Here is a 13,319-nt window from a genome sequence, read left to right on the forward strand (position 1 = left end):
GGAGTAGGCACAAGTCACCCTCAATCCTGTGTGATGTCCTAATAGATAAGAATGAGGAAGTCTTTCTTGTTCCAATAATGCAAGCTAATTTGAAGCCACATCTCAAGTTTTTAAATGCATTTTTGATCTCTTTGGTTGCAAAGCTGTGTAGGTTCATTAAATTGATTCATGCTACAAATTAGTTATACTTTGAAGAAAGATTGATGTAAAATTGGCTTCAATTCACTTATGTTTAGAGAAATCAGAGCTGATCTCATTGAGTGAAACTGAATTCTGAGAGATTAATGGTTGGAAGCTGCTTCCTCAGATCAGAGAATGAAAATCCTGGGGCATGATACATATAAGTTGTTCATTTTGCATGTTATTGCAAGGAGAGGAAAGGTTTGTTCTCTCAATGAGATTAATGTGTTTAGATACCTTTTCAAATCTAAAGGTTGCATATATGCACTATAACACTTGGATGATGTAATTTCTTAATAGAAGAGTTGATTTGTTCTGTTATGGGCACTGACTCTCTGGGCACAGAGCTCGGAAAAAGCAACGCAACAGACTTTTAGCATCGTAAATCAGCTAGTTGTTTGTTATGTCTCTCCTCTCGCTGTGAAATGGGGACAAATCTTTTTCCCTTATTGGAGAGAGAGAGAGAGAGAGAGAGAGAGCCTGTGGTATGTCGAATTACCGGGTAAACGAGCAGTCTTTGGGGTACTGCAAGTCAGTGTATTTACTGATGCTTGCTGCATGCTTGAGTGCTCAGTGAGGGCTTTTTTGCTGGTGGGGTGTGGGGGGGGTGTCATTGCCTTGCTGCTACTTGTGTGTGGGAGTGGGGAGCTGGGGGAGGGCTTTGGGGGGTTCTAACATTCATTCTTTGGGGTACTCTGTTTTTCGTGGGTGTTTGCAAAGAAAATTTATTTCAGGATGTATATTGTATACGTTAAATGTTCCTATTGAAATCTATATTACTTTCAGAAGGCTTTGACAAGGTGCCGCACATGAGGCTGCTTACCAAGTTAAGAGCCCATGGTATTATAGGAAAGTTACCAACATGATTAGAGCATTGGTTGATTGGTAGCAGATAGTGAGTGGGAATAAAAGGATCCTCTTTTGTTTGGCTGCCAGTGACTTGTGGTGTTCAGCTGAGGTCTGTGTTGGGGCCACTTCTTTTTATGCTGTATATAAATGATGGAATAGATGGCTTTGTTGCAAAGTTTGCAGATGGTACAAAGATTGGTGGAGGGGCAGGAAACAGGTAGGATGCAGAAGGACTAAGACAGATTAGGACAATGGGCAAGAAAGTGGCAAATGAAATACAATATTGGAAAATGCATGGTCATACACTTCGGTAGTAGAAATAAATGTGCAAACTATTTTCTAAATGGAGAGAAAATCCAGGAATCTGAGATGCAGAGGGTCTTGGGCGTCCTTGTGCAGAACACTCTGAAGGTTAACTTGCAGGTTGAATCAGTGGTGAGGAAGTCAAATGCCATGTTAGCATTCATTTCAAGAGTTCTAGAATACAAGAGGCAGGATGTATTGCTGAAGCTTTATAAGGCACTGGTGAGGCTTCACATTGAGTATTGTGAACAGTTTTGGGCCCCTCATCTTTGAAAAAATGTGCTGGCATTGGAGAGGGTCCAGAGGAGGTTCGCAAGGATGATTCCAGGAATGAAAGCGTTATCGTATGAGGAATGTTTGATGGCTCTGGATCTGTACTCACTGGAATTCAGTAGGATGAGGGGGGATCTAATTGAAACCTTTCAAATGTTAAAAGGCCTAAGAGTAGATGTGGAAAGGGTATGTATTTCCCATGATTGGAGAGTTTAGGACAAGAGGGCACAGCCTCAGGATAGAGGGGCACCCTTTTAAAACAGAAATGTGGAGACATTTTTTTAGCTAAAGGGTGGTGAATTTGTGGAATTTGTTACCATATGCAGCTGTGAAGACCAGGTCGTTGAGTGTATTTAAGACAGAGATTGATAGGTTCTTGATTAGACCTGGCATCAAAGGTTATTGGGAGATAGCCGGGAACTAGGGTTGAGGAGGAGATAGAATAAAAGGATCAGCTATGATTGAATGGCAGAGCAGACTCAATGGGCCAGATGGCCTAATTCTGCTCCTATGTCTTATGGACATTATGGTTCTGATTGTTGTATCGTCACTATCAGTTTTTCTCTTCTTTTGCAGCCTTTTCACTACCAGCTGATTTCTGAAGTAATTGGTGATGTGCTGTAAAAAGGAAGGTTGTCTAAGAATATATGTTTCCTGGAAAGTTGAACAGAAGATTGGGAGATGAAATTTGATCTGTAGTTGAGTTTATTGTCGTACATCCCAATAGATTTGAGGTGATGAAATATGTGTAGGACATATACAGTGAATGGTAGGGCACTTAGGAGCATTAATGAATGGAAAGACCTAGGAGTCCAAGTCAATTTCCCAAAAATGGCAATATAGGTCATTAGGATATTAAAGAAGGCATCCAGTTTGTTTCCTTTCACAAGTCAGAGCATAAAATAGAAGAGCTGGGATATCATAGTGCAACTTTTCAAACCACTGTTAGGTCGCACTTTGAATATTTTGTGCACTTCTGTTCATCATACTGTAGGAAGGATGTGATTGTCCTGGAGAGAATTCAAGTTCAATATAACTAAGTACTATTGAACTGACACCATCACATTTAGCAGACTCCATTACTTTTCCCTCAACTGCATTTCCCCGATTATTCACTGACTCAAGCTGAGTACCGTAGATTCCGGACTACAGAGCGCACCTGATTAAAAGCCACTGGCTCTAATTTTAGAAAGAAAATCAATTTTGTACTTGTACAGGCCGCACCGGATTTTCGGCCGCAGGTGTCCCACGTTGTAATATGAGATATTTACACAGAAAGATATTACACGTGAGGATTTTTTAACTTTTAATTAAATCCATATGGTAACATAAACAAATACATATTGCAAATGCTTTTTTTCGAACCGTGCCTGTAACGCGGCTACTTTTAAATATATGTTGCGTATACTTTTTTACTGAACAACATTCCAATATCTCCTAACGACTGGTAAACAATATATATACTGCAGCCTACCAGGAAAAGTTATTGATCGCCTTTAACTTAAAAGCAGCGTTCGCTCAGATCTAATGCCGCTCGCGTAATGTGCTCGCCCCCTCCTTCCCGTTTATCGCAAACGGCATTTTTCCCACAAGACGCGGCGAAACCGGGTGTGACGTCATAGCATCCCGCGATGTAGTACAGAAAACAAATATAGTTAAAACTCTTCTAACTTTAACTAACAAATGAATTACTAAGCGAAAATATTATAAACTAAATAACTGCCATAAAGGCAGCACAATGCTTTTCTTCGAGTGTTTTCCATGTTGATGAGGGTGAGTACAAATGACTGATTTACAATAATTTAATTGTGAAAGTGTGCTTGATTTATCGTACAATTTCATTGGACCTCTGTGAACTACTCATCAATTTTATTGGTCTACTGTTACGAGGCAAAATGTTTTTGGCGGCATGAAAAAAATCATGCATTAGCCGCACTGTAGTAAAGGCCGCAGTGTTCAAAGCTGTTCAAAATGTGGGAAAAAAGTAGCGGCTTATAATCCGACATCTACGGTAGTCTGTCTGTAGTCCCAGCACTCTTTTAGACCCTGATCTGAGCAGCAGCTCCTATATTTTTTCCATTATAAACACCATCTTTGCCACTATTTTCTGTATATGTATGGCTGCCTCTGAAATACTTCCTCTGCTCTCTTCTGTATTAATTCATAGTCTATTCAAATGATATTGATATTAACATAAAACCTGGAAATATGTAGAACTATGAAATATTTTGTTTGCCATTTTTTGCCTAGGTCAAAAGTCACTAAACCTTTAACAATATATGTTGGTGTGCTGATACTAACATAAATATCAAACAGATGGATGTTAACAAATGCATATTGTTAACAAATTATTGTTAACTACTATTGGTGCCTTTGCTAAATTTAATAATTGCATATTAAGTAAAGAATGATTTCCTATATTTAGACTTTCAGATAAATACTTCAGATAAAGAGAACTTTTAATGTTTTTTTAAAGTAGATTATTAGTTGTGGTGTTTTCTAATAGCAAATATTTGTTTTAGATTACAGGACTGGACCATGCTTCACATCAGTAAACAACCAAATGTGCCAAGGGCAACTCAGTGGCATTATATGCACAAAAACCCTTTGCTGTGCAACAGTTGGGCGAGCCTGGGGACATCCCTGTGAAATGTGCCCTGCCCAGCCACAGCCATGTCGTCGTGGCTTTATTCCTAATATCCGCACTGGAGCTTGTCAAGGTAAGAGGCGCAGTTTTCACATGCAGAGCTGTTGAAGTTTAACAGGCAGTAACTTTAATGGAATTAAACTTTTTTTTCCATTTGAGTTTCTAGAAGAATCTGTGGGAGAGAACTGACAGCATGTTCCTTATAGCACGGTTCACTAAACTTAAAAAGTATTTGCTTTAGGTGAAGTGACAGCAACTGTGTTTCTTGGATGCCAGAGTGTGGCCAACATTTAATGAGCTGGACTTTGCCAAATCCTAATCATTTTGCAGCTTATTCATTAGCAGTGCAAAGGATTTTTTTTCTCATGGAAGAAAATATTTTTGTAATGAACTAATCTTGCAAGATTATGATCACATGAAATAAGCCTTAATTGGTAAATTTACATAATATTTAAAATAAAAGCATTTGATGTAAGAGGGGCACTCTGTTAGTTGGCACCGACCATGGATGTTGAGTCTTAGTGTCAATATGCAGGCCAAGGCAGTATGATATGGAGATCAAGCTATTGCCTGTGCAGCAGGCACTCCCTCTCCACACGCTGATGAATCTAAAGGAACAGCATAGACCAGTACAGTTTAGCACAAGCGGCATCGCAGGAGTTGCCAGCAGCGTTGAACTTGGGGCGGCACAGTAGCATAGAGTTTAGTGCAATGTTATTGCACCTCGGGGCATCAGAGTTCAGAGTTCAATTCCAGAATCCTCTGTAAGGAGTCTCTGTATGTCCTCTCCATGGAATGTGCGGTTTCCCCGGGATGCTCTGGTTTCCTCCACAGTCCAAAGACATATGGGGTAGGTTAATTTGTCATTGTAAATTGTCCTGTGATTAGATTAGGGTAAAATTGGGGTTGTTGGGCATTGCTGGGACAGTGTGGGTTAGAAGGCCAGAAGGGCTCACTTCGTGCTGTATCACTCAATAAATAAACTCAATGTATGACTGCCTTCAGGACTCCAGCTCTGGATTTTTCCTCAAAGTTTACTCCCAAAGCTTTCCCCATGAGTGTGTATAGTTGCAAAGCAACAGAGGTTTGAGATCAAGAGTTTTCCTTCCCCTAGATGAGCTGCCAACCACTGCTAACGAACTCCATCTGTTCGAAGCGACTGGTTTTAAAACACTAGTAACCTGCCTTTGCCCCTTCTCCTTATCAGTAGAAATGGTTCCTTATGGTACTCATATAGGACTAGGTCATGTGGCCCAGCAAGACTGCTCTGCTATTCAATAAGATCATGGCTTGTCATCAAACGAGAGAAGATCTGCAGATGCTGGAAATCTGAACAACACACACAAAATGCTGGAAGAACTCAGCAGGTCAGACAATAGCTATGGAAAAAAGTACACTTGACATTTTGGTTGAGCCTGTTGGTATCACTGCTGTTGATGCCATTGCCCCAGCTCACCACCACATAGGAGATTGTACTGGTGACAACAGACTGGTAGAACATGTGAAGGAGAGGCCTGCATACTCCAAAGGACCTCAGTCCCTTCAGGAAGTAGAGGCAACTCTGGCCCTTCTTGTACACAGCATCTGTGTTAGTGCTCCATTCAAATCTGTCATCCAGGTGCACCCCCAGATACTTGTAGGATCTCACCACTTCCACATCCTCACCATCAATAGTAATAGTAATAGGGAGCACTGCAGGCTTAGTCATCCTAAAGTCCATCACATCTCCTTTGTCTTACTGATGTTGAGCTGCCAATGATTCATTTGACAAAGTCCTCCACCAGAGCCCTGAATTCATCCTCCCGTTATACACCCAATTATTGCTGAGTCATCAGAGAATTTCTGCAAATGACGTGACTCAGAGTTGTATCTAAAGTTTGAGGTATACAGGGTAATCAGGAAGGGAGTCAGTACAGTCCCTGTGGAGTTCCAGTGCTGCTTATAGCCATGTGCAACACATAGCTCTGAAGGCACACGAACTGGTCTACCATTCACTTAGTCCATTATCCTGGATACAATGGAAGTGCTAACCTGCACTGAACAGAGCTTTTCCCCCAGCAATGAGGACTGTATGATACTGAAGGCCCTTGAGAAATCAAATTCTTCCTGCTTTATCCAAATAGGAGTAGGCTTTGTTCAGCAGGTAGATGACATCATCATTGACTCTAATGTGCTCCTGGTATGCAAACTGTAGAAAATGGAGGCTGATCTGACCAGGGTTGGAAGTAAGCCAGGACCTGCCTCTCTAGGGTCTTCATGATGTGTGAGGTCAGGGCCACTGGACAGTAGTCATTCAAGACTTTTGGTTGGCCCTTCTTAGGTACTAGGACCACACAATATGTTTTCCACACAGTCAGGACCCTTTCCAGGCTGAGACTCAGATTGAAAATGTGCTGGAAAACTCCACGCAGCTGCTCAGCACACTCCTTCAGGACCTTGTAGTTCACACCATCCAGTCCCAGTGCTTTGCCATGTTTGAGTTTCCCCAGAGCTGTATTGACTAGTTAGCCTAACATCTATGGCAGCTAAATTACTATAGAGATTTGTGAGGGAAAAGGTAAACATTTATTGGAAAGTCAGGTTGATTAGAGGTAGTCAGCAAGGCTTTGTGCATGTGAGATCATGTCTTACAGACTTGCTTGAATTTTGTGATAATATGACAATGAAGGTTGATAAGGGCAAAATAGTTGGCATGATCTAGATAGGCTTCACTGCCTTTGCTCAAATTCCACATGGTAGGCTACTCTGAAAAGAATCTAGAATTCAGAGAGAGCCACCTAATTGATACACATTTGCCTTATTAGAAGGAAGTAGAGGGTGATGATGGATGACTGTCGTTTTTATCAATAATTTGGATGAGAATGTGACAAGCACGGTTAGTAAGTTTACACAGTAAAATAGGTGACATAATTGACAACAGAAATTACAGGGGATCTATATAATTGACTTCAGCTTATTTTCTCATGTGCCTCCAAGTACCCTGAAATACATCCTTAACAATCTTCCCAACCACTGAGGTCAGACTATCATTCTATTTTCTGTCTCTCTTCATTCTTGAAGAGTGGAGTGACGTTTCCAGTCCTCTGGAACCATGCCCAAATTCTTGAAGTATCATTATTAATGCCTCCACATCTCTTCAGACACCTCTTTTGGAAACCTGGGGTGTAGACCATCTGGTCCTGGTGACTTATCTAGCTTCAGGTCTTTCAGTTTCCCAAGTACCTTCTCCTTAGTAAAGACAACTTCACTCACTTCTGCCTGGGACACTCTTGAACTCTTTTCCTCCTTTATGACTTTTTTAGTTGCCTTCTGATTTTCAAAGCTTGCCAATCCTCTAACTTCCCACAATTTTTTGTTCTATTATATGTCCTCTCTTTGGCTTTTACGTTAGGTTTGATTTCTCTTGTTAGCCATGGTTGCGTCATCCTGTGTTTAGAATACTTCATTTTCTTTGGGATATATCCATCCTGTGCCTTCCAAATTACTCCCAGAAACTCGTGCCATTGCTACTCTGCCGTTATCCCTTGCTAGCTAGACATTCAATTTTGTACAATTCCTCTCTCGTGTCTCTGTAATTCCCTTTACTCCACTGTAGTACTGATACATCTGACTTTAGCTTCTCCTCAAATTGTAGGGTAAATTCTATCATATTATGATCACTCACCCTGAAAGGTTCCTTTACCTTAAGCTCTCAAATCAATTCCAGTTCATTTCACAGCACTCAATCCACAATAGCTGACCGTAGTGGGCTCAACCACAAGCTGCTCTAAAAAAACATCTTGTAGCCATTCTACAAATTCCCCCTCTTGGGATCCAGCAACTGATTTTCCCAATCCACCTGCATATTGAAATCCCCCATGACTATTGTAACATTACCCTTTTGACATGCATTTTCTGCCTCCCATTGTAATTTGTAGACCACATCTTTGCTGTTGTTTGGAGGTCTGTATGTAACTCCTATTGAAGCTTTTTACCCTTGCATTTTCTTAGCTCTACCCACAATGATTCTACACCTTTCAATACTATATCACCTCTTTCTAATGATTTGATTTCATTTTTTACCAATAGAGCAATCCCTATCCCTCTATCTACCTACCTGTCCTTTAGATACAATGTGTATCCTTGGACGTTAAGCTTTCAGCCATGATTCAATGATGTCCACAACGTCATGCATCCCAGTCTGTAACTGTGCTATAAGTATTCCTTATTTCTTTACCATATTCCACATACTGTGTGCCTTCCAATGTAACACCTTCAGTTCTGAATTCATCACCCTTTTCGATTTTGACCCCCTTTTATATTGCATTTCATCCCATTGACTGCAATCTTGCCCTATCATCGACCTCTCCTTGCTAGCAGTCCCACAGAGATGCAGTCAGGAATGAAAGTGAGGATGAACAAAACGGCAACATCTAAACAGAAACCGGCCTAGCCAAACAAATTGTGTTACCATTGTGGTAAGGGCTCACATACACCAAACAAATGCAGGTTTAAAGATGAAACTTGCAGAAAATGCAACAAAATAGAACAACACACACAAAATGCTGGTGGAACAAAGCAGGCCAGGCAGCATCTATAGGGAGAAGCGCTGTTAACGTTTCGGGCCGAGATCCTTCGTCAGGACTAACTGAAAGGAAAGATAGTAAGAGATTTGAAAGTAGGAGGAGGAGGGGAAAATGGGAAATGATAGGAGAAAACCAGAGGGGGTGGGGTGAAGCTGAGAGCCAGAAAGGTGATTGGCAAAAGGGATACAGAGCTAGAGAAGGGAAAGGATCATGGGATGTGAGGCCTAGGGAGAAAGAAAGGGGGAGGGGAGCACCAGAGGGAGATGGAGAACAGGCAGAGTGATGGGCAGAGAGAGAAAGAAAAAAAAGGGAGGGGCAAAAAAACAAAAAAAAAATAAATATATCAGGGATGGGGTAAGAAGGGGAGGAGGGGCACTGACGGATGTTAGAGAAGTCAATGTTTATGCCATCAGGTTGGAGGCTACCCAGCCGGTATATAAGATGTTGTTCCTACAACCTGAGTGTGGCTTCATCTTGACAGTAGAGGAGGCCATGGATAAACATATCAGAATGGGAGTGGGACATGGAATTAAAATGTGTGGCCACTGGGAGATCCTGCTTTCTCTGGCAGACAGAGTGTAGGTATTCAGCGAAACCTACAAAGAGTATGTCTGACAGACAAAGATAAATGGACTGCACAGGGAAGAGAAAAAGCTAAAAAGTCAAGTTGCAGTTTCAAAAAGAGCACTAATCTGAATGCTGTTAATGAAAAATCTGATAAAGATGAGAGTGAAGCAGGACTGCTTGCCCTTGAGAATTATCATGTGAAAGCTAACAATAAACAAGCAATGTGGCTTTCACCAGAAGTGAATGGCAAATTAATTAAAAATGGAATTGGACACTACTTTGGCTGTTTCAGTCATTCCACAAAATGAATTTGAACAGCATTTTAAAGATACTGAAATGAAGCTTACAGCTATCCACCTAGAATATACTGGAGAAAAGATAACAGTGAAATACAACAACCAACAAGTCATATTAAGACAACAAAAAAGCTGGATGAACTCAGCAGGTCGGGCAGCATCCGTTGAAAGAAGCAGTCAACGTTTCCGGTCGAAACCCTTCGTCAGGCCTAAAGAAGGAAGGGGCAGGGGCCCTATAAAGAAGGTGGGGAGAGGGTGGAAAATCAATCAGAGGAAAGATCAACGGGTGGGGGAGGGGAAGCAGGGAGGGGATAGGCAGGAGAGGTGAAGAAGGAATCTAAGGGGAAAGCACTATGAGTAGTAGAAGAAGGCAGAGTCATGATAAGTAATAGGCAGCTAGAAGAGGAGACAGAGTAGAGGTGGGATGGGGAAGGGAGAGGGAGGGAATTACCGGAAGTTGGAGAATTCGATGTTCATACCAAGGGGCTGGAGACTATCCAGGTGGTATATGAGATGTTGTTCCTCCAACCGAAGTTTGGCCTCATCATGGCAGTAGAGGAGGCCATGTATGGACATATCCGAATGGGAATGAGAGGGAGAGCTGAAGTGAGTGGCAACCGGGAGATCCTGTCTGTTGTGGCGGACGGAGTGTAGGTGCTCGACGAAGCGGTCCCCCAATCTGCGTCGGGTCTCACCGATGTAGAGGAGGCTGCACGGGGAGCACTGGATGCAATAGATTACCCCAACAGACTCACAAGTGAAGTGTTGCCTCACCTGGAAGGACTGTTTGGGGCCCTGAATGGTGATAATAGATGAGGTGTAGGGACGGGTGTAGCACTTACGCTTGATAAGTGCCAGGTGGGAGATCTGTGGGGAGGGACATGTGGATCAGGCAGTTGCGGAGGGAACGATCCCTGCGAAAAGCAGAGAGGGGTAGAGAGGGAAAGATGTCCTTAGTGGTGGGGTCCTGTTGAAGGTGGCAGAAGTTGCAGAGGATAATATGCTGGATCTGGAGGCTGGTGGGGTGATAGGTGAGGACAAGGGGGACAAAGGGGACATGGTCCCTGTTGTGGTGACGGGAGGATGGGGTGAGGGCTGAAGTGCGGGAAATGGAGGAGATGCGGGTGAGGGCATCATTGATGACGGCAGAAGGGAAACCACGATTCTTAAAGAAAGAGGACATTTGGGATGTCCTGGAACTGAAAGCCTCATCCTTGGAGCAGATGCAGCAGAGACGGAGGAACTGGGAATAGGGAATAGAATTTTTGCATTTGGCAGGGTGGGAAGAGCTATAATCAAGGTAGTTATGGGAGTCAGTGGGTTTATAGAAGATGTCAGTGGACAGTCTATCTCCAGAGATGAAGACCAAGAGATCGAGAAAGGGGAGAGAAGTGTCCGAGATGGACCAAGTGAATTTGAGGGCTGGGTGAAAGTTAGAGGCAAAGTCAATGAAATTGACGAGTTCAGCATGGGTGCAGGAAGCAGCACCAATGTAGTCGTCAATGTATCGAAGGAAAAGTTGGGAAGCAGTACCAGTATAGATTTGGAGCATAGACTGTTCCACATAGCCCACGAAGAGGCAGGCATAGCTAGGGCCCATACGATTGCCCATAGCTACACCCTTGATCTGGAGAAAGTGGGAAGAGCCAAAAGAGAAGTTATTAAGTTACAAGCCATATTAGGCTTGTATGTGGTAGAAACAGGAGGATTATCATTGTGGGGGCGTGAATGGCTGAGACAACTACAACCATTTGCACACCACTTCCTTTGAAATAGAGCTAAGCAAAAGCAAATTAAGAAATGTATTGGATGATGCCAGAACTGTCTGTTTACTGCACATCATGAACCATTGCCCAACAGAGGGCTAACAGGTGTTCATGCCTGTGGTTGGACTATGCTACTCAGGAGAATTATGTAAGTGAAGAAACTAGTGGTCCGACTGTGGTGAACTACATATACCTGTCTGGATACGCCCCCTGCTGACTGCTCCTGTGGCCCCTCCCACTGACCATGGCTCCTCCCACAGACCCCGGTATAAAGGCGATTGAGGCCTGAGCCCGGCCCTCAGTCTCCAGGATGTAGTATGGTGTTCATCTACTGCTTGTTCTTTCTTCCAGTCAATAAGAGCCGATATCTCACCTTCACGTCTCAGAGAGAGTAATTGATGGTGCATCACCGACTATAGCAGTGTTTGTTGGCAACATATTTAAGAAAGTTTCTGAAATGTTAACCAAGCTGTTAATTGCAAAATGTGGCTTGGTTTTAAACTGGAAGAGAGTTCAAGGAGCTTCAGGAAAGTTGAAATCTTTTGGCTTTTGTGAGTATAAAGAACTCTACATGCATTAAGGTTATTGCATGAACTTCAAGTGGGGGGGGGGGGGGGAAGAAAAGCTGCTTGTAAATGTAGATGCAAAAACCAAAATCCAGCTGGATGAATGAAATGCCAAAAAGAAAGGAGTCAATGGAGATACGAAAACAGAGGATTCGTCAGATGATGGTGTGGATGACAAAACCAAGAGGAGAGTTCAGATTGAAAAGGGATTAATAAGAGAATACTCCAGTGAACTAAATGCACCTTCCCAAGATCAAGATGCACAAACTAGAAGAAGAAAGGTGGCTACCACTGTCAAAACCACTCCTGAAGTCTCAGAGTTAACCCCTACAACCACCACAGAGGAAGCCCAGAATCTGAGATTGTTTTCACAGCCACAAGTCTCACCTGCCAAGCAGAGGGATCTGTCTTGTCAGGAAAGATGTTATCACTCAAGAGGAAGAAAGCCTCCACCATGGTTAAATGTTTAGGCCTGAATGGAACAATTTAAAATTTACTATGCTGTGGATGTCTGTGTATATAGTAGTAGTTGTATTATACAATATACTGTGTATATAATTGAGATGCATTCTCAAATTGAGTTGGAGTTTATAGCTAAGCAGGGAGGAGTGTTGTGTGTTTAATATTTCAATAATATTTGAGTAATCGTGTGTGTGTATATATATATATATATATATATATATATAGATTGATTGATTAAGCATTTGTTTAGATAATTCATTGAGGGTTATATGTATAAATACATGAATTGCATAAGTCATCACACTACCACATGATGCACATGTCTCGTTTGAAGTAAACACGAAGTTAGACTTGCTTTCCCAGACTCCCATGCCATCCTTTGAATTAGTTTAATGTTTTGAAGTTACATTGACAATGTATGTTAATACAGCAATCGAACAGCATAAATTCAGAACTAGTGGCACATTTGCTACATCATGAAGTGATCCTTTTATTGGTCCATGAAAGTTTAGCATCATCTGATCTACAAATCACTAGTCAATTCAGTTTGTGGTGGCAGTGACTGGCAGAACCACATACTTCAGAAAAGACAAGGAAATTTACCATACATCACTGTGGTACCACATTGTCTTGTTTTGAAATTTTGTTTTGGAGACTAGTTGTCTATTTTGGCCTGGAAGGGATTTTTTTTTAATTTAATGGCCATTTTCACTGGGTGAACCCACTGGATAATGGTTTTGCTTGGTGCCAATTTTAAGATTTTTGTTAATCTTTTAAATAGTAGAACTTTCACAGACTCCTTTCTTGACTTATTGATATAATAGGTAGCCTGGTAGTGAACATCT

At 42.0% G+C, this 13,319-nt stretch overlaps 1 protein-coding gene across 1 annotated transcript in view; it reads left to right on the forward strand.

Moving 5' to 3' along the window:
- The window catches only part of LOC140714122 (fibrillin-1-like), a 410,633-nt gene that overhangs the window by 89,629 nt on the left and 307,685 nt on the right, over positions 1 to 13,319 (forward strand). Inside the window, exon 6 of the mRNA XM_073024910.1 lies at positions 4,128 to 4,325. Coding sequence (XP_072881011.1) covers positions 4,128 to 4,325 — 198 coding nt within the window. The remainder of the gene's footprint in view (positions 1 to 4,127; positions 4,326 to 13,319) is intronic.

This window comes from Hemitrygon akajei, chromosome 21, assembly GCF_048418815.1.
Source record: "Hemitrygon akajei chromosome 21, sHemAka1.3, whole genome shotgun sequence".
Taxonomy (NCBI): Eukaryota; Metazoa; Chordata; class Chondrichthyes; order Myliobatiformes; family Dasyatidae; genus Hemitrygon; species Hemitrygon akajei.